This window comes from Garra rufa, chromosome 5 (assembly GCF_049309525.1).
Source record: "Garra rufa chromosome 5, GarRuf1.0, whole genome shotgun sequence".
Classification (NCBI taxonomy): domain Eukaryota; kingdom Metazoa; phylum Chordata; class Actinopteri; order Cypriniformes; family Cyprinidae; genus Garra; species Garra rufa.
Window position 1 is genome coordinate 24,215,515 of NC_133365.1, and position 26,601 is coordinate 24,242,115.

A 26,601-nucleotide genomic window follows, 5' to 3' on the forward strand; every position below is an offset into this window, starting at 1 on the left:
TGAAAGAGAACTTAGTTTAGTACTCACATGCCATATGACAGCTGCTTTCTGTGTGTGTGCTTCAGATGTGTGTGCTCAGAAAACCCTATATCAGAAGTTTAAACCATTATGGTTTTAAAATGCATGATTTTAAATTTCAGTGCGACATGAAACAGCGTGTTCCTGCTTTCACTTAAAATATGCATTTTCAAAATGATATACAGTAATAAATGATCTGTGGGGTATTTTGAGCTGAAACTTCACAGACATTCTGGGGACACATGAAAATGTTAGGACATACTGTATGAAGGAGCATAATAGGTCTTTTTTTTTTTTAAATTCTTCTTTTTTACTGTATTTTTTAATCAAATGAATGCAGCCTTGGTGAGCATAAGACACTTTCAAAAACATTTTAAAAATCATAATTATTCCAAATGTTTGAGCTGTAGTGTATATACAGACCCAGAGGGAATCTGTAGACGTTTTCTGCACTAATTTTGGTTGGGAATCTGCAGGATTCTGTGGAATGCATTTTAAACTGTGAGAGAACAGAAGTGAGAGAACCTTCAAATTATTCCAAATATCCAAAATATTTAATAAATGAGTACGCAAGTGTTGGGCAACTCCGTAGACTTTTCTGCAGAGTTCTGCGGGATTCCATGTGGGCCTGCTTATATCAATCCATTTGATTAACTTTTGCTTTCCTTCTTGTCCACTTTAATCTTGAGCTGGTTGATTTTAGGCTCTAGGTCCTCAGTTTTTCGTGGTGCCTGGATACATAGTATCCCATCATGTGAGAGAGATACCTGCACCAGCAGCGGATCCACACCCATGGGCAAGATATAGGTGCGGGTGAACTCACGACTTACAAAGCCATGCTGGTCCATTCTCTGAGCGTGCCGCCCAGTGACCTCCAACAGGTTGTCCACTGTTCGCACACTGATCTCATCCGGTGTGAATTGGCACACGTCTAGCAAAACTCGATACCAGTCATCTTCACTTTCTACCTGAGAGAAGCCCCGCTCAAGCTGCTTGTTGATGCGGGGACGGATGTAATAACCGTGGTACAGGACAGGGGCCAACAAGTCCTTGGGACTCAGTGCTGAGAGGGGGAGAAGGGAAACAAATACATTACAAAATCACTAAAATCACCATAATGAATGTGGAATATATAATCATATGTTATCATTATGCTGCATTCCATTCAGCTGGGTATATCAGAATTTCCTCCTTCCTGCTGGGAAAAGCATAATTGAATATCAACTGATGTCAGACTTTGAACTTTGAAACAAGCAGATGTATGATGTTGCGAAAATCCTTCAAAGGGTTTAAAAGACAAAAATGTTCTCTTTGTGATCCTTTTGGCTTCATGCAGTTTTGAAAAATTGAAGTGTAAATGTAATCACTCAAAAAATGTGGGGTAACATTAATGTTAAAAGAAATAACTTATTTTCTTTATGTCTACCTTATATCTATCTAAAATAGCCTTTTTTACTTCCCCAGAGAAATTGCAACACATGACACTTTACAACCTAGTCATAAAAACCTAGTCATAAATCTCATTTTAAGAGACTTTTATTATTATGATATTATCACTCTTTATTACTTAATGCATCCAGAAATAAAAATGTATTTCTGTCTACATGTTGCTAAATGGTATTTACCACGGTGAAGCAGTTTTGTAACACACACACACACACACACATGTTGGGTTTACATGTTTTATGGGGACATTCCATAGGCGTAATGGTTTTTATACTGTACAAACCGTACTTTCTATCGCCCTACACCTACCCTACACCTAAACCTAGCCCTCACAGGAGATTGTGCACACTTTTACTTCATCAAAAAAACTCATTGTGCATGATTTATAAGCCTGTTTCCTCATGGGGACCTGAGAAATGTCCCCACAAGGTCAAAATCTACTGGTATTCCTATCCTTGTGGGGACATTTGGTCCCCACAACGTGATGAATACCAGGTACACACACACACACACACACACACACACACACACACACACACACACACACACACACACACACACACACACACACACACACACACACACACACACACACACATGTTGGGTTTACATGTTTTATGGGGACATTCCATAGGCGTAATGGTTTTTATACTGTACAAACCGTATTTTCTATCGCCCTAACCCTACCCTACACCTAAACCTAGCCCTCACAGGAGATTGTGCAAACTTTTACTTCCTCAAAAAAAGTCATTGTGCATGATTTATAAGCCTGTTTCCTCATGGGGACCTCAGAAATGTCCCCACAAGGTCAAAATCTACTGGTATTCCTATCCTTATGGGGACATTTGGTCCCCACAACGTGATGAATACCAGAACACACACACACACACACACACACACACACACACACACACACACACACACATACATACATATATATATATAAATATAACATAAACCAGGAATATTGCAAAATGTTATTACAATATAAAATAATAGTTATTTTAATGTATGTTAACATATAATTTATTCATGTGAAACAGTTGTGCTGCTTAATATTTTTTTGGGGGAAACTTTGATACTTTTTTCAGCATTCTTTGATGAATAAAAAGTTAAAAAGAACAGCATTTATTTAAATAATTCTTAGGCAACAATATAATTCTGGGGGCAACAAAAGTGTCACAATGCTGAAAAAGCATTACATTTACTAAATACTAAATAAATACTATTTATGTACCTTGAGAACTGTATTAAAATAAAACGCTCCTGCCTCTAGAATGTTCAAATATCTTCTAGAAGACACAGGAAATGTGCATGTCAGGTCTATTTACAATTTGTGATCCCAGCTACAGATCAAGCGTCAGGTTCCACTTACAGTTTCTATTTTAATCCAGTCACACGTGGCATATTTATGCTGTTCTGTTATAGCTTAACAGTAAGTAGCGTCTTCACAGTTGGCCTCCAAACCTGCTGCTAACTTGTTTGAGAAGATCAGCTCATAGTCAGTCATGAAGAGGACAAGAGGTTATTTTGGTGATGTCATGTGTGGAATTCTAAATATAAGCTGTAACTGAGGCGTCACATTTCATTGTAAGGTGAATACTGTCATAGCACAAGTGCCAATATGGATGTTTATAACATTCTAGATTTTTAAGCAAAAGACTGACCCTCACTTATGACAATCAAAATGACTTGCCTGTGCAAAAAGTAAACATATGAGAACTGCTAAAGTTATGAAAAGTTGTTTTAAAGTCCATAGCATGTTAGCCAGCAATATAAAAATTACATGAAAAGTACACATGCAGGGTGTTTAGCCTTAAAATGTCTATTTCCATTATATTCAAGACTCTACTTACCTTCTGCAAAGTTCTGATCATAGATTCGAGGGGGAGAACACATCTCGTAATCCATACTCATTGGGTAGGCATGAGGAACGGTGCGGTCAGCCATTTCGACCTCTGTAGCAGGTTGAGAGGAATTTTTTGGATTGACAAACTTCAATTACACTAATTTTCGGAGTGTGAGAAGAGCAGGAAGGCTAGAAAGGGAGAGGGGTGGACAGGACAGCAGGGGAAAGGAGAAGAGAGATTGCGCATTTGAGACAGGAGGGTGCTAAATGTTGCTACAAATAGCTTGTAGTAAACACTGTGGAGCTCCATAGACCATATAGGAGGATATATACACAAATACAAATGTAGGGCTCAAAGTAGATAGATAGATAGATAGATAGATAGATAGATAGATAGATAGATAGATAGATAGATAGATAGATAGATAGATAGATAGATAGATAGATAGATCAGCAGAATCTGCAAAATGTTAATTATTTTAGCAAAATAAGAGGGATCATACAAAATGCATGTTTTTTTTGTACTTACCTGACTAAAATATTTGACATAAAATACATTTACATATAGTCCACAAGAAAAAATGATACCTGAATTTGTAAAAATTACCCCGTTCAAAAGTTTACATACACTTGATTCTTAAAGGAACACTCCACTTTTTTTGGAAATAGGTTCATTCTCCAACTCCCCCCGAGTTAATAAGTTGAGTTTTACCGTTTTGAAATCCATTCAGCCGTTCTCCTGTTCTGGCGATATCACTTTTAGCATAGCTTAGCATAGATCATTGAATCCTATTAGACCAGTAGCATCACGTTCAAAAATGACCAACGAGTTTCGATATTTGTCCTATTTAAAACTTGACTCTTCTGTAGTTATATCGTGTACTAAGACCGGCGTAAGGAAGTTTGCTGCCGTAATATGGCCGAAGCAGGAGCAGTAATATCACGCAGCACATGTGCAAATGCTAAACTAGCTGGGAACTCATTTCTGATAATACTCTGCCTGCTTCGGCCATATTACGGCAGCAAACTTCCTTGACTATTATGCTGGAATGGAAGTGTAGTTCCTAATCTTATCAGCCTGGAAACTCGCAGCTTTGCATTTCCACCGGTCTTAGTACACAATATAACTACAGAATAGTCAAGTTTTAAATACAACAAATATGGAAACTCGTTGGTCATTTTTGAACACGATGCTATTGGTCTAATAGGATTCAATGATCTATGCTAAGCTATGCTAAAAGTGATATCGCCAGAAAAGGAGAACGGTAAAAATCAACTTATTAACTCGGGGGGAGTTGGAGAATGAGCCTATTTCCAAAAAAAGTGGAGTGTTCCTTTAATCCTGTGTTGTTACTGAATAATCCACAGCTGTTTTTTTTTTCATTTAGTGATAGTTGTTCATCAGTCCCCTGTTTGTCCTGAACAGCCTGCTGATCTTCAGAAAAATCCTTCAGCTCCCACAAATTGTTTGTATTTTTAGCATTTTTGTGTGTTTGAAAACTTTTAAACAATGACTGCATGATTTTGAATCCATCTTTTCACACTGAGGACAACCAAGGGACTCATATGCAACTATTACAGAAGGTTCAAACACTCACTGATGCTCCAGAAGGATAAAACAATGCATTAAGAGCCAGGGGTGTAAACTTCTGAACAGATTGAAGATGTGTACATTTTTCTTATTTTGCCTAAATATCTTGTTTTGTTTTTCATTTAGTACTGTCCTTCTGAAGCTAGAGAAGATAAATGTTTTTCGGAAGACAAAATAAGTGAAATTTACCCTGATTTTTAAATTCAAAAAGTTTTCACCCCCTGGCTTTTAATGCACCATATTTCCTTCTGAAGCATCAGTGAGTCCCTCAGTTGTCCTCAGTGTGAAAAGGTGGATCTCGCAATCATACAGTCATTGTCGGAAAGGGTTTAAATACACAAAAATGCTGAATTAGTGGGATTTAAAAGATTTTTCTGAAGAACAGTAGGCAATTTGACAAACAAGGAACTCATGAACAACTATCACTAAAAAAAAACACAGCTGTGGATCATTCAGGTTACAACACAGTATTAAGAATCAAGGGTATGTAAACTTTTGAACAGGGTCATTTTTATAAATTCTATTATTGTCTCTTGTGGACATATGTAAATGTCTTCTATGTAAAAATATCTTATTCAGGTCATTACTAAATAAAAAAAAAACATGCATTTTATATGATCCCTCTTATTTTGGAAAAATAATTAACATTTTGCAGATTCTTTAAGGTGTTTGTAAACTGTTGACTTCAACTGCAGATAGATAGATATAGATAGTTGATAGATCATTACAGAGCTACACCATATTAATCATTTAAAATGTTCTTTGCAGCAAAAAAAAGTGTAATTGGAAAAAATGGCCTTTTCTCAGAAAATGTATAATGCAAATTATAGTTGAATTAAATGCAACTATTGGTAAAAATTCTAACTGAACATAAACATTTATAAATATTTTATTTTAAAATAGCTTTTGCATTGCATATGACTATAAATTAAAGAGTTACACAATACCGTTCAAAAGTTTGGGGTCAAAATATTTACTTTTTAAAAAAAAAAATCAACACTTTTATTCTGCAAAAATGCATTAAATTGATCAAAAGTGACAGTATAAAACATTTATAATATTACAAAGGATTTTAGTTCAAATTAATGCTGTTCTTTTGAACGTCTACTTTATTTATCTTTATTTACTTTAATTCCCTGGACTTACTATTAATAGTAAGTCCAGGGAATTAAAAGGGCACCAAATCCAACAAATAAGCAGGTGAAACAAAAATTAAAATGTTTTTAATTAATAGAATATTCACTGAGAACGCAGCGAGACTGCTTACCCTACCAAAATGTTGTTGTCCAATCAATGTGCCAGCTCAAGTAAGCCTCGTACACACTGCCCAGCCGAGAGTTTGTTCATGGGGATTGACTTTGTATGGTGTTTACCCTGGCACAGTTATCTTAGCCACAGTCATTGTCAGATTCAGTAAAGACTAAACCTCCAAAAGGGGCTCAGAACCTAAATACGCATGGGCACATCACCTCGTGGGCATCCTAATCTTTGCTGGCATCAACTGAGCCAGCTAGATGCACTGGAATGCTGAGCAACTACAGACTTCCCTCAACATTGGCAGGTTCACCGGGCCGGACACCGCAGTGAACACATGGGACCATCAGCACTATTGAGGGCTTGCACTGTAATCCGGTTGGTATCTGAGGTGAATTGAAATCCGATCAGCTCTTTGGATAAATACAGAGAGTGATGGTTGGAAGAGGGGACGGGTAGCAGCCAGAGGACAGTGGGAGGGCCCAAGTGAAAGAGGCAAAGGCAGGCAAACAGTTTACATCATTATTCCAGAAAGATCCACCGCTGGCTCGTCTGCCAGGGGCCGTCTGTGTTCCTCTATTTAAGTGCGCAGGCAGATAAGCCAGCAGTTTTCTGAGTGCTGCTAAGGCCCAGACACAAAATGGACATCGCCATCCAGCATCCCTGGTTCCGTCGGTCCTTCTGGCCATCCATCTTTCCCAGCCGGATCTTTGACCAGCACTTTGGGGATCCCATCCCTGAGGCCGACATGATTCCCTCACTGTACTACCCACGACCTTCCTTCTTCCGCTGGCCAAGCTGGGTGGAAAGCGGCCTTTCTGAGGTAATTTCAAAATTTTCCAGTCAGTTTTCAATGACTTATGTAAATGTTGTGGTTAATCTACATTACAGTTACTGTAGTTATGTGTCTAATTTATAAGTCAGTGTTACAACATTAACTTAGTGATCAGGACCTTGAAACATAGGTTGGCTGTACATTATCCTACAGATAATAAATAATGGACGCGGAAAGTCATTTTAATATGTTAACAGTTTCGTGGATGTTAATATTTGAACTTAATTGACTGATACAAAAATATTTAGTCTTAGTTAACCAATCATAATCAAGTATTTCAAAGCATCATGTAATAATGAATGTTATTTAGATCAATTTTATTGTGTTAACAAGAAATATTAATTTGTTATTCTCTGTGTCCATATCTGTTATATAGCCTACAGACAACGATTGCATTATTTATAGATAGCTATAGTAATTTTTTTTCTAACTGTCCTTGTGTCTGCTTTTTTTCTAAATATGATACCAGTAGATAAATATTTGAAGTATTTATTCCATTACGTTAGCTTTGATTAATTTCTGCCTAGCACTGTATCTGTAAAAAGCCACAGTAAAGCTTTTCAGTTCTGTTTTGGTGAAAACAAAAACACTAAAATATCATATTTTAAATATTTTTTGCATACAGTGAAGCATATTTATAGAACTATTAGGGTTTTTCCATTGTGACAACAGGATATTGTAATGTGAATTTTTTTTAAATGTAATTCTAATACTCTAATATATAACAGAAAATAAAATATACATTATTATTATTGCTTCATAGTTAAAGGAGTAGTTCACTTTCAGAACAAGAATTTACAGATAATGTACTCACCCCCTTGTCATCCAAGATGTTCATGTCTTTCTTTCTTCAGTCGTAAAGAAATGGTGTTTATTGAGGAAAACATTTCAGGATTTTTCTCCATACAATGGACTTCTATGGTGCCCCTGAGTCTGAACTTCCAAAATGCAGTTTAAATGCAGCTTCAAAGGGCTCCAAATGATCCCATTCAAGGAAGAAGGGTCTTATCTAGTGAAACGTTTAGTTATTTTCTCAAAAACATTTACAACTTATATACTTTTTAATCTCAAACGCATGTCTTGCCAAGCTATATGAGATGAGCATTTGAGGTTAAAAAGTATATAAATTGTAATTTTTTTTAGAAAATAATCCATCATTTTGCTAGATAAGACCCTTTTTCCTGAGCTGTGATCATTTAGAGCCCTTTGAAGCTGCATTTTGGAAGTTCAAACTCGGGGGCACCATAGAAGTCCATTATATGGAAAGAAATCCTGAAATGTTTTACTCAAAAAACATAATTTCCTTAGGACTGAAGAAAAAAAGGCATGAACATCTGGGGTGAGTACATTATCTTTTTACAATTTTTGTTCTGAAAGTGAACTACTCCTTTAATTATTAAAATCGTTAATATAATTCTAACTATATAATATAGTAATGAAAACATCCTGTTTGCAGATTTTCTTTCTTTTCTCTCTCTTTTTCTGACGTTGGAAGAATTTAGGAGGATATTGTCATGAAAGAAACGCCACAATAGAAACAAATCAATGTCTGATGAACATTACATTAAACTAGACAAATTATTAAATGTCATTAATTGTGTTTTCTTAGATGAAAATGGAAAAGGACCGTTTCTCACTAAATCTGGATGTCAAACACTTTAAACCAGAGGAGCTGTCAGTGAAAATCAATGGAGATTTCCTTGAAATTCACGCTAAGCATGAGGATCGCCAGGTAGAAACTCACAGTTCATAAACAAACACTGTACACTCTTAAAAATAAAGATTCTTTATTGGCATTGATGGTTCTATGAAGAACCTTGAACATCCATGGAACCTTTCAAATGCAGAAAAGGTTCTTTTCTGAAGGTTCTGCTTACTGAAAGGTTCTTTGTAAAACCAAAAACGGTTCTTTTATGGCTTTACTGCAAAAACACCCATTTGGAGCCTTTATTTTATAAGAGTGTAACACAATACCTACCTGAACCTTTGCATGTGACTGGCTTTATTGTTCAACATGTCATCGCCAAGATTGCTAGCATTGTGCCACAAGTAAACATTGAGCTAAACAGAGTGAAAGATGGATTATTCATTATCACCTGTTCATAACGATGTTCTGCTTTCCTCGCAGGACGACCACGGTTATGTCTCCCGCGAGTTTCAAAGAAAATACCGTGTCCCCGCTGGTGTGGATCCAGCCTCTGTCACTTCCTCCCTGTCTTCCGATGGCGTTCTGACAGTGACAGCTCCGCGTAAGCACACAGAGGGCCCGGAGCGCGCAATTCCCATCTCTCGCGAGGACAAGCCCGCTGTGGCTGGGTCTCAGAAGAAGTAAAGCTGCTATACATCAATGTTTCAACTTTATGTCCCTTGTCTTCTTTCCCTGTCCCAATGTGCTCCAGCTACATCACAAGGGAATAACTTAATAGCCCAACATTTCCTGACAGGCCAAAACTTGTGTTTTTGCTACAGCGGATAGAGAAGAAACAGTTATTAGGTTGAAAACACCATCAGCGTCAAACTAACAAAACACAATCTGATGAATGTTACCTAAAAGATTTTCATAGAAATACACTTTTACAATAAAGTATTGTCTTCTGTTGATACCACCAAACAAAGGAGCTTCTGTATGTCATGCAGCCTTGACTGCAAGACAAAGTATTTGAGTGTAGGAGAATGTTTCCCTGCCGTTTTTTCTTTTTATAACAAAGACAAACAACAAAAATGGGTCATTGTATTAAACTCAGCTGGATCAGATGGCAATGCCATAGTCTCTCGTTCTTAATAGTGAGAGATTTGCAGAAGAGACAGAAAAATGGGAACACATTACAATAAGGTCTTATTAGTTAACATTACTTAATGCACTAATTATTACAATGAGCAATATATTTCTTACAGCTGGCCTATTTATAATCTTTGTTAATGCTAGTTAATAAAAATACAACTTCCTTGTTATTTAATATTAGCTTTGGTCCATTAAATAATATTAACAGATACAACTTGTATTAGTATATGCTGAAATGAACATTAACTAAGATTAGTTTAAAAGTATCTCTCATTGTTAGTTTGTGTAGTTAACTAATGCTAACAACATGAACCTTGTTGTAAAGTGTTTATTCAGTTATTGTGTTCTCTGTATGTTAAAATCATTTGTTTGAGACGTCACAGTGGCTTTTGTTTTTGGTTTGAAAAAGTAAAGTTTACTTGTAATTTTAATGATGGATTTGGGACCAGAGGAAACAGTGAGAGGATGTGGATACGACAGTATTTAAGTGTTTTGACAAGATTTGTGAATGCTGATCCAGTTTTTGATTGGCTAATGGCATATTTATGCACTGCATTGCTTCACACTATATAGTTTTGCAACTGTATTTGCATGACAATAACAGGAGCAGGGCTTTAAAACCCAAGGTTAAGGTTTTATGTAAAAAAAATTAAATTAATGATAAATAGCAGGATGAATAGCAGGTGCTTCTCAAATGGGGGTATGTTGCAAGAACTGGTGTTACTGCAAAAATGAATGAGAATAAAAGCATATTAAAGCAAGTTTATTGATGCAAGCTTTTAAAAGCATGATGTATAGGTCAAATGTCTCCTGTGCCTGTGAGATTTACCAAATAATATTTGAATGTTATTTCTGGGAGTGAGATGTGAGCTGAGGTATGTGTGGATGTGAATAAGTGCCAAGAATTTATACTGTTTACAATCACTGAGACTATTCTGTATCTTAGCAATGGCTCACTAATTCAACAACGGTAAAGCTGCTAATATCAAACCTTAGTCATTTTTTAAATAAGTTTTAACAAAGATTTAGGAAAAATATCCTTTTTTCCTCATATTTGTATCACTCCACTAAAGCAAAGGCCTTAACTACATTATCCACACTAGGAGGTATAAGTGAGAAGGAGCACTTCAAAACATGGCTTTGCATTGTCCACTGCTTTTCCTCATTAATCACAGCTGAAGCACTGAATTAACTCATTAACGGAACTAAATAATTATGAATAAATACTGTGGCCATTCAAAACCAGTGTGACCTCACTTATTTTTTCGAACTCAAAATAAAAAATCTTATACACTACCAGTCAAAAGTTTTTGAACAGTAAGATTTTCAATGTTTTTTTTTTTTAAAGAAGTCACTTCTGCTCACCAAGCCTGTATTTATTTGATTCAAAGTACAGGAAAAACAGTAAAATTTTGAAACATTTTTACGATTTGAAATAACTGTTTGAATGTATTTGAATGCATTTTAAATTTAATCTATTCCTGTGATTTCAAAGCTGAATTTTTAGCATCATTACTCCAGTCACATGATCCTTCAGAAATCATTCTAATATTCTAATCTGCTGCTTAAAAAATAAAAATAAATAAATAAATATTATTATTATTATGTTAAAAACAACTGAGTAGTATTTTTTTCAGGTTTTGGATCTTTCTACTCATTAAAGAACCCTAAAAAAATGTACTCAACTATTTTAAATATTGATGATAATAATAATGATAATAATAATAATAATAATCGTAAACAGCAAATCAGTAAATTAGAATGATTTCATGTGATACTGAAGACTGGAGTAATGATGCTAAAAATTTCGCTTTGATCACAGGAATAAACAGTGGTGGACAGTAACGAAGTAGTTGTAATTCGTTACTGTACTTAAGTACATTTTTCAAGTATCTGTACTTTACTGGAGTAGTTTTATTTTGAGTAACTTTTACTTTTACTTCACTACATTCCAAAGCATAATATCGTACTTTTTACTCCACTACATTTAATAAAACATGTCGTTACTCCTTATAATATATTACGTGCTCCGAGACGCAGAAGCAGTGTCTGATTAATGAACAAACTGATTCTTTTCAATCGGTTCGCAAATCGCCACAAGCGATTCATTCACGAATTGGACTGATCCAATTGCAGCTGTTCAAACTCACTGATTCAAATGAGCCGTTTAGAGCGAGTCTCCAGTCATCTGAATTCACAAATAAGAACCGGGAGATTGTGAGCGCGCGCGACTGATGCTGCGAAAAGTAAGATATAATGTCGAGTTTTAGGATTAATTATTGCAACTGTCAGTTGTTTGCGAACTAAATCTGCTGTAAAGGGTGATGTATTTAAGCCCGCTGAAATGATTAAATGCAGACACATCATCAACATCGTCTCTTTTTAGGTAAAAAAACGAAACATTAAAATAACACAGATTAAATCAAATAACTCATAACGTTACACGTTCATATTCCTCGCTGCTGTAACCTCAACAGTTTTATTAAAATGCTACGCATTTAGCCCTATGTGACGTCTGTTTTTATATTGTTTATTAACGGTATACTTTTTTATATTGTTTGAATCAACTAGCCTAATATACAGAAATAAATGTTTATTCATAACCATACTGAAAATAAGTAAATATTGTTAGCTGATGCTAACTGTCTAGCTAACAAGCTTGCTGGTGCTAAGTTGAGGTAATTTTCAGATATGAAGTCCAAATATTTATAATCAACCATCTAGACAGATTACATCTGAGGGAAAAGAAAATATGTGATGTTCAGATGGTAACTACAGTAATTATCAAAGTGTGAAGTGATGCCCTCTGGGGACATTTGGCCAGGGGTGTTTTTACACCACAGACAATGTTTGAGAAAAAAGAAAAATATTATGAAAATATAATTAAATTTTTCTTCCTAACTTCAGGCCTTATTCTCATATCATTTATAACTGTGCCGTTCCGCAAAATAACAAGCTTTAAAACCCTTTTCTTACTGGTGAAAATGAGATGGTTAAATCAGTTTTCTCTCAGGTAACGTTAACGTTACAATGCAATGTAAGCTTCACAGTGAACATTGTCAACGTAGACCATATCAACAACAAAAATCTATCTTGACTCCATATAGTCTAGTGGTTATTTTGGGAAAAACCAAGGCTTATAGTAGGATTATAAAAAATATATATGCTAATATAAATTTATAGCCTTTATAAAATTGCAAAATATGTCAGTACTTTTTTACTTAAGTACACAAAAAATGTAGTACTTTTGTACTTTCACTCAAGTAAAATGGAAAAAGGAGTACTTTTACTTTTACTGGAGTAATATTCTATTATACGTATCTGTACTTTTACTCAAGTACTTGATTTGTGTACTTCGTCCACCACTGGGAATAAAGTACATTTTAAAATATATTCAAATAGAAAACAGTTATTTTAAATAGTAAAGATATTTCAAAATTGTACTGTTTTTGCTTTACTTTGCATCAAATAAATGTAGGCTTGGTGAGCAGAAGAGACTTTAAAAAAACATAAAAAATCTTACTGTTCAAAAACTTTTGACTGGTAGCGTAGACACATGCCTGAGCAAATTGTGAGATGATTTTTTTTTATCAATATTTGACTATGGGTCACTCACAGAAGTCAGATGAAGGATATTAGGCTGATATAATTTTGGGAGCTGTATTTTTCTGCCAAAGGTTTCAGTCTGTCTCTTCTACACTCCTGCACTGAGGCTCTGAAGTCTCCCCCATTATTTCTCCTCTATGTTGAGGGCCTTTAAAGTCCAGTCTGTAGCAGGAGTCTGGCACACACTTAGTGTGTGGAGGGTCCAGTTCTGGTTGATGGCCAGGGAAGCTTCTTGACTCTCTCTTTGGGGCTGAAAAAGTAAAAATATAAGTTTCTTTACATACTGTAAGCATAATTGTATTTTGTTGAATTCAAAACAATAGAATTAACTAATTAATAATAAATACAATTTATTTTTTTAAATGTAAAACATACCTGTGTAAATCGGCCGAACGTCATCTTTCTTATAGCTTGAATAATATGTGGTTTCAAAGTAGTGTGAGTACTGTAAGGAGTAATAAACCCAATGTTATATGACTGTTATTCAACTGGCACACAGAGTTTTTACGACACGTCATCAATCAGCCATACTGGCGGCACAGAATGTTAACAATGCCACTTAATTGAATGGAACTTGTAAATTTGGCTGATTTTTGCTGCTGAAAATGGTCAAATATTGTCATGTTTCGGACTGTACCAATTGGTCGGACCAGAAAAAAACATTTGGAGTACTATAGACTGCCAAAAGTTATAATAAATCAAGGAGAAGAGTGCAAAAAAAAAAAATCGTCTAACGAAAGAAGAAGTTTGTGGTTGGCCAAACTGAACCAGGATTTCCAGAGCAAGAATCTTGGCAACATTTGTGTTTGTTCTTATCATTTCCGGTCAGGTAGGAGAAATATTGGCTGATATCTTAATACTATTCGTACATAGCTTTACCACCTATTAACTTTAGTTTGTCAAAATATTGCGCCATTTCCTGCTTACTAAGTCCTTCTCTAATATTTAGCATCTTCCACACGTTTTTTTCTGTGGTTTACACAGCATAAATTAGCAGAACAACATATTCAGTAGTACATTAACTGTGAAATCCATGCTGTTGTTTACATCCGAGTATCGCCAGTATGGCTGCACATCCAGGTAACTGACTAACTGATTTTTTGTCTTGTTTCCAAGCAAAATATCTAAAAATTCTTAAATCAAGAACCATTTTCTAGACAAGTAAAAATTATTTTCTTGTTTTGCGTAAAAATAAGTCAAAATTAAGCGCGTTTTTGCTTGCAACAACCAAAATAATCTGTCAATGGGGTAAGAAAAATAATCTTGTTTTCTGTTTCAAATAAGATTATTTCTTTCCCCATTGGCAGATTATTTAGCTTTTTCAAGCAAAAACACACTTAATTTTGACTTGTTTTTACTGAAAACAAGAAAATAATTTTTACTTGTCTAGAAAATGGTTCTTGATTTAAGAATTTTTAGATAATTTGGCTGGAAACAAGTCAAAAAAATCTAAATAAGAAAAGCATTTGTTTGCAGTGTAAACCGTGACGTAAGTGCAAACCCTCTACCAAACCAAATTTTAAAGAAAAACATTTACAAAATAGACGTAAGCTTTAAAACAAACAATCTATGGTCCCTGTTCAAAATTATTTGTGGGTTTTTTGTGGTTAACAAATGTTGGAAAATGTTCATAGTTCATGTTACAAACTACATCTGTGGTGGTTACTTGGCTGGATACCTAGTTGATTTAAAATCATTGCATACTGCTGCAAAAAGTGAAGTTGTGAAAGGATTGCAGATGCCACTTGGTTTGATATTTTGTTGTCTACTATAATGAAATTGATAACTGATGGCTATGATGGGTCTCATTGAGGTGTTTTACCAAACAATACCAACCTGATGCGGAAGGGGGCGTCGTAACGCCACAGTACGGCGAGTGTCAAACCTCTCTTCTGACCAGTTACCAATAAGTGTATTATTTGAGTAAGAGTCTTCATTCGTTGAACATCGCCAACCATACTGACGAAATTTCATCTCGTCGGTGAAATCATGCCAGACCTCAGCTTGCCCAGACGCCCGAAGCATGTGATGAAATGCAGGGCCGTTTCTCGCCCAAGAAAACTCCTTGCTTTTGTTGGACATCTGTCACTAAAATTTACAGCATCAAAAATAAATTAAGCATTTTTAATAAACTACAACCACAACAATATACAAAATATCTAATACGTAGTTCAGTTTGTTAAAATTAACCAAAATCAGTTTTCCCCGCCTAAATGTATTAGCTTTCTTTATTGTATGGTTGCCATGTAATGCAGTCCGTTGTGCAGTCGCATGTGTGTAATTTTTTTTGCCATTTTACAAGTTTCATTTTAAATCTTATCATTTTGTTACACGTTTTATAATAAGTAACGTTTTCTAATAAAATAATGCAATTATTCTCATCAGTTACTTCACCACCTAAACCACCGAAGCTTAAATATTTGTGTCAGTCGCCTATAAACGCTAGTAAAGCGGTTTAAAATTTGTTGACCTAGTTTTAAGCTAATCATTTTAAGTGATGTTTCATTAACAAATTTCAGGAGGAGCTCGCGCAGATAATTAACACGGCCAATTCATCATCAGCAATCACTACCTAATCAGCCACTCTCCCTATCCAATTACTACAGTTCCTTAAATAACCAAGCAGTCCTACCTTCAGCTATCTCTGATTCCAGCATTGCTGCACAATGTCTGAGACCCAAACGCCTCCCGAGGATTACTCCACGGACTCTGATAGTCCTGCCGTCGAGCCCACCAACGCTCCGCAGGACCCCACAAACGCTCCGCAGGACCCTACAAACGAGCCCGCGGCTGCATCGCGGCCGCCGCTGCATCGCACCGCCGCTGCTCGCTCTCCTAGACGCCAGAGCACGCCTTCTCCAACACCTTCCAGGCGTCAGGTGTCTTCGCCAGCGTCATCTTACGCTTCGGCCATCTCCTCCGCCCCAGCAAAGGGGAAATGGACCGTGGCGGGGCTCCGCAAGGCGCTCACCAGCACCGGCGTCGTCGCTCCCCGCCGCGCTTCGAAAGCTGAGCTTCTCGGTCTCTACGAATCCCTCCAACCGAGGGAGAAACCGAAAGCTACGCCTCCCTCCAGGGCCGCTCGCAGAGCGCGCGCGGACCGCGGCGCTCCATACTCCACGCCGAGGCACAGCAAAAGGCCGTCGCCCGGCTCGGGCCACGCCGCAGCTACCAGCTCCGGCCTTCCTCCTCGATCTCCCAGGCGGGAGATCGCTTCCCACGCCAGCGAAGAGCCAGCCTCTGCCTCTTCAAGCCGCCGCCGCCGCGGCAGGGACCCGCCCCCACCAGCCGCTGATCTTCGTCAGCAGCTCCCGCCCCGCCTTTCGCTTAATCCCCTCCCACCTCCATGGCCCGCAGCTCCGCTGTCAGACCACAGCGCGAGTATTCCCCCGCTCATGGCCCAAGCACCAGTGCTTCCCATGCCCTCTCTCTTCCCCCCCCTCTCCTCTGCCCCAGCAGCTTTCCCTAACACGAACCTGCAGCAAACTTCTCAGGTTCCAGCTCCCGCCATTCCCCCGCTTTTTCCCCCCCCATTTTTCGCCTCACGGGGACGGCCTCAATACAGGCTATCCCCCGCTATCTGTCCCAGCAGCCACCTTTCCTCCGCCTCAGACCCGTTCAGCTTTCTCGCTGACCTCAGCCACGCCCCTTCCGCCCCCTCCAAACGCCCTGGTCAACGAACCACCACCCGTACCTAACTCCATCAGATCACAGATCCTAGCAGGTGCGGACGTGGACCTTTTTTTCCCTCCTCTCTCCCATTCTCCCTTCACCTGCCGATCGCCAAATCAATTGCGGCGATTTTTCCGTCACCCTCAAAAGCTCTGTCCCCGCCCAGTCACGTATCCTCTCCTTCGCAGAATTCACCATAGCGTTTACCCGGTACGCAGAAGTCATCTGCGCCGCCTTCCCCCATAGGAGGCGCGAGCTTAGCGATTACCTCACTATAGTTGCTGAGCTCGCGCTGTCCTATGGCGGCACCCATTTTTACACTTACCACAAGCTGTTTTCAGCCAAATGCGCCATCCGGGTAGCCCAATGGAACCAGTGTCCCTATTGGGGAGCTCTCGACTCCGAGCTCCACAATAGGGTGTTCCTGGGCTGCCGTAACATCTCGTGCGCAGTCTGCCGCTCCTTTTCTCACCCCACCCTCAGCTGCCCGTTCACCAATCCATCTATCCCCCCCCGCCCCGAACCCTCTCAGCCCAAGTCCACGAGCTACGTCCCACGCCTCATGGACACTCCAGCCATCCCCTCCCTTCGCCGCCGCACACCTGCCTCCAACAGCCAGGTCTGCGCTGACTTTAACAGCGGCAGATGCACGAGACAACACTGTCGCTTCATGCATGTTTGCAATTTTTGTGGCGGCGCTCACGCCCGCCTAGTCTGCCCCGTCCACAAGGCGGCTAATAAAAGCCAAAAGAAATATTTATTGTCTCCTGTGAACATTTCTTGCTTGTCTGCAGAATTATTACATCACCCTGATTCACATTTTGCTGATTATGTCCTTTCAGGTCTCACGCACGGCTTCCACCCCAGCATCCTAAGTCTCCCCTCCCAAAGCCTCGTCTGCCCAAATCTCAACTCCGCCCTCACCGAACCTGAAGTTGTCAACGACCTGATCAAAAAGGAAATCGAGTCCAGCTTCATGATCGGCCCCTTTCCCACCCCCCCCTTCCCCATTTTTCGAGTCAGCCCCATCGGCATAGCCACCAGGAAATTCTCAGGCAAAAAACGCCTGATTATTGACCTGTCATCTCCCCATAATTCCCCATTCCCAAGCATTAACAGCCTCATCCCGCTCGAAGAGTTCTCTCTTCATTACCACGACGTCGACCAAGCCATCACGCTGATTAAAAAGGCTGGTCGCGGCGCTTGGCTGGCCAAAGTCGACATTACTTCCGCCTTCAAAGTAATGCCCATCCACCCCGATTTCTGGCACTTATTTGGCATCCGCTGGGAAAACAAATTCTATTTCGCCGTCCGCCTCACGTTCGGCTGCAGAAGCAGCCCCAAAATTTTCGACACTTTGTCGGAGGCAATTTGCTGGATCCTCTCCAATAACTACAACATTCCTTATCTGATCCATCTCCTAGATGATTTTTTAATCATCTCGCCTGCAGACTCCGTCCCAGCCGCCCACCTCCTGACAACCCAAAAGCTGTTTTCTGAGCTCGGGGTTCCTCTCGCTAAAGAAAAAACAGAGGGCCCCGCCACTTCTATCGAATTTTTGGGTATCAAATTAGATTCCCAAAAATTCCAGGCCTCCCTCCCTAAAGAAAAAATTGACAGAACAATTCTTATAGCCTCCACCCTGATAACCAGCTCTAGCTGTTCAAAACGCGAGCTGTTATCTGTCCTGGGCCACCTAAATTTTGCCATGCGCATCATCCCCCAAGGCCGCCCCTTCATCTCTCATCTCCTCTCCCTCGCTTCCTCCGCCCACGCCCTCGAGGACCAGATTTCCTTAACTGACTCGTGTCGCAACGAGCTCAGCTTATGGATTTCCTTCCTCAAGCAATGGAACGGCCTATCTTTCTTTTACATCAACCTGATATCTTCCCCTATCGATATCCAATTGTACACAGACGCCGCCCCCTCCGTCGGCTTTGGAGGTTTTCTCCAAGGCCGCTGGTTCGCCTCCACATGGCCCCTCGAGCTGACCCATTTGCCCCAGCAGCTATCATCCTCTGCGCTTTTCGAGCTCTATCCGCTAGTGGTCGCTGCTTCCCTATGGGGGAAAGAGTGGTCCGCCACCAGCATTCTCGTTCACTGCGACAACGAAGCCACGGTGTACTGCATCAATAAGGGTCGTTCTCATTCCCCCGCCCTCATGCCCCTGCTAAGACGCTTGATTTGGATTTCGGCTAGTGACCAATTCATAATAACTGCTAAACACATCCCCGGTTCCAAGAACCAAATCGCTGACTCTCTTTCTCGCTTTGCTTTCCAGAAATTCAGATCGCTGGCTCCAGAGGCGGACCCGCTCCCAACTCCAGTTCCTCCCTATTCAGAGCTGATATTCCCGTAAACCACCCCCTGAGACATCTCCTCGAAGCATCAATCAGCTCCATTCTTCAAGCCGTCTCCCCTAGGACCCTCCAATCCTACCTCACCGCATGGAAATGTTTTAAAAATTTCCACTATACATATAGCCTACCTTTCCCCGATTTTTCCCTGCTTACCATCACGTCCTTTATTTCCCACCTTAGTTCCCACAAAAAATTCCAAGCCAGCTCAATCAAAGCATACCTTAGCGGTATTCAGTTTTTTCACAAACTGTTACACGGCTCGCCTTCCCCCCATATAGCTAATTCCCAGACCTCCCTTCTCATCAAAGGCATCCAAAAAACCCAGCCCAATCGCCCAGACCCCAGACAACCTATCACTTTAAAAATCTTGACCAAATGCATCTCCTCCCTCCGCAAAGGCTACCATTCTGTCCACACTGCCCGCACACTGGACGCCATGTTCATCCTGGCTTTCTTCGGCTTTCTCAGATGCTCTGAGCTCGCCATTACATCCAGTTTTAACCCAGCCATTCACCCCACCATCTCCGATCTAGCAGTTCTAGACGGTGAAACCATCTCTTACTTTATAAAACAAAGCAAGACAGACCAAACAAAAAGGGGGCACTTCATTTATATTTTTAACCTCCAAACTCCCCTCCAACCATTCCAAACCCTCCTAGCCTTCCTCTGCCACAGGAAATCCCAATCCTCCCTCCCCTCTGACCCCCTCTTTACCGATGATGCCAACCGCCCTGCCACTCGCTTCTGGTTTCAAAAGCACCTGAAGTCCGTCTTGCTCCTCTCTGGTATCCCAGCCGATAACTTCTCCAGCCATTCATTTCGCATAGGCGCAGCAACTACAGCCGCCCAAAAAGGTCTCTCCCAACAGCAGATCCAAGCGCTCGGCCGCTGGTCATCTGAAGCCTACAAGTGCTACATTCGAGCAGATCGCTCTTTCCTCAGAGAAACGCACCAAACCCTAATCGGTCAGCCTATTTCCAACGCCAACCTTCCCCCCCCGCGCCCCATCCCTGCGGGACCCCCCCTCCATGCTTTCACATAGCCGCCGCAGCACCCACCCTCTCCGAAGCCCCCGCTTTCTTCCAAAGCATAGCAAATCCCGCCCACGCTAGACCACCCCGTTCATTCCCCTTATAGAACAACAATGCCAGCTCTTGCTAGAGCGCCCCGCCCTTTCCCACACGCCACAGCAGCACCCACTCAGGCTCGAGCGCCCCGCTTATTTCCCCATGCCACACCAATGCCCGCTCGAGCACCCCACCTATTCCTTTACGCACTGCAACGCCTGCTCTCGCTACAACCCTCGCATATTTTCCCACGCCGCAGCAACGCTCGCTATTTCTAGAGCGCCCAGCTTAGTTTCCCACGCCACAGCAGTGCCCGCCCACGCTCGAGTGCCCCGCTTATTTCCCTATGCCCGCTCACGCTCGAGCACCCCGCTTATTCCATCTAAGCACTGCAATGCCCGCTCTTGCTGCAGCCCCCGCTTAATTTCCCAAGCTACAACAATGCCCGCTCTTGCTAGAGCGTCCCGCTCCTTTTTCCCACGCCACAGCAATGCCCGCTTACCCTCGAGCGCCCCGCTTATTTTCCCATGCCACAGCAATGCCCACTCACGCTCGAGTGCCCCGCCTATTCCCTTACGCTCATCAACGCCCGCTCCCACTGCAGCCCCCGCTCAATTTTTTCCATGCCTCCGCTTGCCTGCTTATGCTCGAGCGCCCCACCTACACTGCAACCCCTGCTTATTTTCCCACGCCACAGCAACGCCCGCTCACGCTCGAGCGCCCCGCTTATTTCCCCATGCCCGCTCACGCTCGAGCTCCTCTACTATTTCCTTTACGCACAGCCATGCCTGCTTTTGCTGCAGTCCCCTCCCATTTTTTCCACACTGCAGCAATGCCTGCTCACGCTCGAGCGCCCCGCTTATTTTCCCACGCCCGCTCACGCTCGAGCTCCCCGCTTATTCCTCTACGCACCGCCATGCCTGCTCTTGCTGCAGTCCCCACTCATTTTCCCATACTGCAGCAATGCCCGCTCACGCTTGAGCGCCCCGCTATTTCCCTACGCCCGCTTACGCTCGAGCTCCCCGCTTACTCCTTTTACGCAACGCCACGCCTGCTCTTGCTGCAGTCCCCTTTCATTTTCCCACACTGCAGCAATGCCCGCTCACGCTCGAGCGCCCCGCTTATTTCCCCATGCCCGCTCACGCTCGAGCTCCCCGCTTATTCCTTTACGCACAGCTATGCCCGCTCTCGCTGCAGTCCCCGCCCATTTTTCCACACTGCAGCAATGCCCGCTCAAGCTCGAGCGCCCCGCTATTCCCCCATGCCCGCTCACGCTCGAGCTCCCCGCTTATTCCTTTACGCACCGCTATGCCTGCCCTTGCTGCAGTCCCCACTCATTTTTCCCACACTGAAGCAATGCCCGCTCACGCTCGAGCGCCCCGCTTATTTTTTCCATGCCCGCTCACGCTCGAGCTCCCTGCTTATTCCTTTTACGCACCGCTTTGCCTGCTCTTGCTGCAGTCCCCGCTCATTTTCCCACACTGCAGCAATGCCCGCTCACGCTCGAGCGCCCCGCTATTCCCCCATGCCCGCTTACGCTCGAGCTCCCCGCTTAACCCCTTTTACGCAACGCTATGCCCGCTCTTGCTGCAGTCCCCGTTCATTTTCCCACACTGCAGCAATGCCCGCTCACGCTCGAGCGCCCCGCTTATTTCCCCATGCCCGCTCACGCTCGAGCTCCCCGCTTACTCCCTTTACGCACCGCTATGCCTGCTCTTGCTGCAGTCCCCCGCTCATTTTCCCACACTGCAGCAATGCCCGCTCACGCTCGAGCGCCCCGCTATTCCCCCATGCCCGCTTACGCTCGAGCTCCCCGCTTACTCCTTTTACGCTCCGCTATGCCTGCTCTTGCTGCAGTCCCCGTTCAATTTCCCTCACTGCAGCAATGCCCGCTCATGCTCGAGCGCCCCGCTTATTCCCCATGCCACAGCAATGCTCGCTCACGCTCGAGCTCCCCGCTTACCCCTTTACGCAGCAAGGCCCGCTCTGACTAGAGCGCCCCGCTTATCTTCCCACGCAGCAGCAATGCCCGCTCAATCTCCTCTAACCCAGCAAAACCCACCCATCCCAGAGCACCTAGCATTTTTTTTCCTACGCCGCAGCAGTACCTACCCCCAAGAGAACGCCATTCTTCATTTTCTCTGAAATGCCATCCCACTTAAGGTTTTCTCTGCTTCCTTCCCTTGCAGGGCCCGCAGCAGCTCCTCCCGCGCTTCCCAGCCGCTAATCGTCCAGCATCCCTCCAGCGCAAGTTAAGCCTTTTTTGGGGGCCACCTGGCTGCTGTCCTGCAGTTATCTTGCATTTTTTGGGGAGCGCTATTGGGTTCGGGCCAAAGGCCGAGCTCGGACCCCTCTCCCTGGGCAGGGGGAGTGCCCCGGGCTCGGGAATGACTACCGAGCTCGGAGCCCTCTCCCGGACAGCATGCCAAACACGCTTAACTTTACGCTGTTTATTATATGCAAAAGCGAACTAGTGAAGTGATGTTTCATTAACAAATTTCAGGAGGAGCTCGCGCAGATAATTAACACGGCCAATTCATCATCAGCAATCACTACCTAATCAGCCACTCTCCCTATCCAATTACTACAGTTCCTTAAATAACCAAGCAGTCCTACCTTCAGCTATCTCTGATTCCAGCATCCCTCCCACCCCCCCTTTTTTCCTTTTTCTCCTGCAGAAAAGGGGGAGCGCTATTGGGTTCGGGCCAAAGGCCGAGCTCGGACCCCTCTCCCTGGGCAGGGGGAGTGCCCCGGGCTCGGGAATGACTACCGAGCTCGGAGCCCTCTCCCGGACAGCATGCCAAACACGCTTAACTTTACGCTGTTTATTATATGCAAAAGCGAACTAGTGAATTACTTGTGAACAAACACTCACCTTGATACAGGAACGCCAAGTAATACGCGTTCCTCAAACTGTTATTGGTCTCCATGGAAATGCGCGTGACGCAACTCTAGAAACCGAATATTTACCGCTAAAGTCGTATTAAGATAATAAAGACAGATGCAATCATTTCTCACTTGAGTAGCAATTGATTTTTTCTTTAACTCTCATTCAAAACTTTTCTTACCAAAACATCACGTGATACAAAGAAACAGTGATCACATGCAAGACTACATAGCAGCAGCTCAGTTTTATTCAAACTATTGCATCAACAAGCATTTACAGTCTACAGTCACTGTTCTATGTGTTTTCATCTTCTGAACAGTAAGTAATCTTTACGTTGAGTTGCCTACTAGAAATAATAAATGTAGTGACACTATAAAGTGCAAAGTGGAATAAAGAATCATGTTTATGTTCCAGCCAACGCAGCACAAATAGCAGTAAAAGTCCTAATAGCAGTAAAAGTCCCATTTCTGAAAATAAAAAAAAGAATATATTTAATCTTAAACACACTTTTTAGAATGTATTTATTATGTGTATTTGTATTCATGCATCAATTTGTTTTTGTTTATCATGCAAAAGATTCAGATACGCACATCAGTCTTGAGCTCAACCTCAGCAGGCATTATTGCATGTGTCTCTTCAACAACACTGCTGGGGAAATATCCCAGACGAGCCTCCTGGTCTCCATAATATGACCCTTGAACCTTCACAAACAGTTATCTTTTGTTATACTTCATTTTCAGAGTGGAAAGAATTTGTTTTTGCACACTTTGTCAGCACAAGACAATTATGGATGTTTGCAATTGAGAGCACACAGTATTACAGTAGCCTTCTGATACTTACACTACCAGCCCAAAAGAGGTTCCCACGGTCTTTCAGCATGGCATACACATAGACAGACTGGCCTTGATGGATGTGAATGAAGCGACAGTCTTGTGGGTAATAATCCTGCAGAGCTCTAGCGATGAGAATGGGATCTGTGAACATAAAACAACACAGTTTAGATTATTTCATTATTTATTAATTACTATTTTGATGCATGCCATTTCCTGGACCTCATATTAACTGAGAGATTAAATATTTGTTCTTTAAAAATTCATTTTCAAAACTATAAGTGAACAATAAACAAGCTATAAAAAAATGTAAAATATTAATATGGTATTAAAAAACGTGAAAACCCTTTGTGTATCTTCAAACATATACATCATCACAAACTATAACAAAAAAATCCATGCTGTTTGTCAACTACTAAGGCAAATTGCTTACTTCTTGTACAAAAATGTCATAAAACACAAGTATAGACTAACAAATTCATATGATTTTTTTAAACTGTATTAATTAACCTAACTGTTCATTGTTAGTTCGTGTTTTCTCAGGTTCAATAAATAATATTTACATATACAACTTTTGATTTTAATAATGCATCAGTAAATGTTAAAAAGTACATTTAATAAAGTATTTTCATTGTAAATTATTGATATCTAATGTATTGTAGCTAAGTAATGTTAACAAATGGAACCTTACTGTTAAGTGTTAAGTTATACTGAGATGCAACATTTAAAAGAAAGCATCCTGCAATTTCTCTACATTAAATATATGAAAGTTAAATATGCTGGTTTGCATTACTCACGGCTACACTCTGAATCGGCGCATAGCTTCTTATCGGAGAGTTTTGGCATCTGCCGGCCAGCCTGAGTAGCCAGTGGCAGAAGGCCGCATAGCACCAGGAGAAGGGTCCAGTTCACACAGTGTTTCTCCATCTCTGTGTGTCTGATTCTTAGTTTGTCTGAACAGGACTAAAGCTCAAGTGGGAGGGGCCAGTTGAGGCCAAGCCCCTCACATTTTCAGAAAGTGGACCTATAATAACAAAAACTGCAGTAATACTCGAATGAAGTGTGTTTACTTATATAGAACGCAAGTGATTTGAATTATTTTGACAACTATTGCAAAATTATCTAGTACGATTCACTGTTTCTTTTTTTGTATGTCATTCAAAATTTAATTTTTGCAGGATTTCTTCTGTTACAGCTGTAAGTCAAGATTCAACAGAGGGCTCATAGCTGTAACTAGCTTCATTCAGGGTCTGCAAGAGAAAAATATCAAGTTTAGAAAACAGGAAGTATTGCTGCAAGTTTCACAGGCTCTCGCTGAATCCACACTCAGTTCATTATTACCATGCTGAGGCTGAGGGACACAGCCAGGCCACAGGCCCCATAGCACCTAGTTACAGAGACTGAGGCCTTTGCCAGGGGTTGAACAAACCGTCCTTTCACAGTAGCAAAAATCAACACTTTGGTTCAGAGGTTTCCTTATGGTCTCTCTGAGCCATTTGCATATTTGGATCACCTTGGAATATCATAAACAGTCTAACAAAGATGTAAATTGCAAATCCAGTACCCTACCAAGTGAAATCTTGATCTCCAGTTATCTATCTGAAAGCTAAATGCCTGTAACTAGAAGTTGCTCCCTCCACAGTGAGGTAAGATGGGTTATTTTAGCCACAAAGTCGCAGCACTGAGCCGGTTACCTAACAGCACCTGAATGAGGTCTTTTATGGTAAGAATTTTATGACGGTCAGCATAACACCTGGCACTGTGAACATTATGAGTGCTGAATGAACTTACCTATACAACGTTTTTAATAGAAGAGGGTTTCAAAACATTATTATAAAATGATCTTTGAACACTTTGAAGCATGATGTAGTTCTAAAAATGTTTAGTTTAGAGATTAATTGAAAGTTTTAATACAGAATTCTAAGCACAGTCATTTGTCTTGTCAATTATTTCAGGTGAGACCTGAATAGGGTAAAAAATTAACTAATAGTTATCACCTTAATTACTCAGTTGATTGATTACAGTGATAATTGCAAACATGTTTTTACAGAGGGAATTTTGGATATCTTATTTTTTTCATTCCATAATTCAGATTACTTAGAACAGACAGAAAACTATATATTTTCACAAATTTCTGAGGTATAAAATGTATATAATCAAGCAAATTATATATGAACAAATAACTCTTTAAAAACCTTCAGGATATAGGAATAAAAATGTAAAGTTTGGTGTGTGTAAGTGCTACTGAAGTAGAGATTTATGGCTCAGTGTAGGAGAAAAAACTCTTTTTGAGAAAACGGTCTTTAAAAATATGTATTATAATTGAAATCTATTGACAAATAGATAAAGTGCTACAAAATAAACATGATGTTTTCTTTCCACTAGTCTGAAAAAACACTTCATG

General features: G+C 41.1%; 4 protein-coding genes across 4 annotated transcripts; 1 reads left to right on the forward strand and 3 right to left on the reverse strand.

Moving 5' to 3' along the window:
- Window positions 1-550: 550 nt before the first annotated feature.
- On the reverse strand, window positions 551-6,443 carry hspb2 (heat shock protein, alpha-crystallin-related, b2). The gene is made up of 3 exons (XM_073840508.1): window positions 6,172-6,443; window positions 3,321-3,502; window positions 551-1,081 (listed from the first exon to the last, which is right to left on the reverse strand). The coding sequence occupies exons 2-3, from the start codon at window positions 3,412-3,414 to the stop codon at window positions 669-671; spliced, it is 507 nt and encodes a 168-aa protein (XP_073696609.1). The 5' UTR covers window positions 3,415-3,502; window positions 6,172-6,443; the 3' UTR covers window positions 551-668.
- Window positions 6,444-6,632: 189 nt separating this feature from the next.
- On the forward strand, window positions 6,633-10,536 carry cryabb (crystallin, alpha B, b). The gene is made up of 3 exons (XM_073840507.1): window positions 6,633-6,981; window positions 8,603-8,725; window positions 9,122-10,536. The coding sequence occupies exons 1-3, from the start codon at window positions 6,799-6,801 to the stop codon at window positions 9,323-9,325; spliced, it is 510 nt and encodes a 169-aa protein (XP_073696608.1). The 5' UTR covers window positions 6,633-6,798; the 3' UTR covers window positions 9,326-10,536.
- A 2,642-nt stretch (window positions 10,537-13,178) lies between these two features.
- cfap68 (cilia and flagella associated protein 68) lies at window positions 13,179-15,463 on the reverse strand. Its single transcript, XM_073840509.1, has 3 exons — window positions 15,218-15,463; window positions 13,757-13,826; window positions 13,179-13,631 (listed from the first exon to the last, which is right to left on the reverse strand). Exons 1-3 carry the CDS (start codon window positions 15,461-15,463, stop codon window positions 13,456-13,458), a joined length of 492 nt encoding a protein of 163 aa, XP_073696610.1. The 3' UTR covers window positions 13,179-13,455.
- An 8,116-nt stretch (window positions 15,464-23,579) lies between these two features.
- mia (MIA SH3 domain containing) lies at window positions 23,580-25,124 on the reverse strand. Its single transcript, XM_073840568.1, has 4 exons — window positions 24,995-25,124; window positions 24,208-24,341; window positions 23,958-24,068; window positions 23,580-23,834 (listed from the first exon to the last, which is right to left on the reverse strand). Exons 1-4 carry the CDS (start codon window positions 25,122-25,124, stop codon window positions 23,811-23,813), a joined length of 399 nt encoding a protein of 132 aa, XP_073696669.1. The 3' UTR covers window positions 23,580-23,810.
- Between the last annotated feature and the right edge of the window lie 1,477 nt (window positions 25,125-26,601).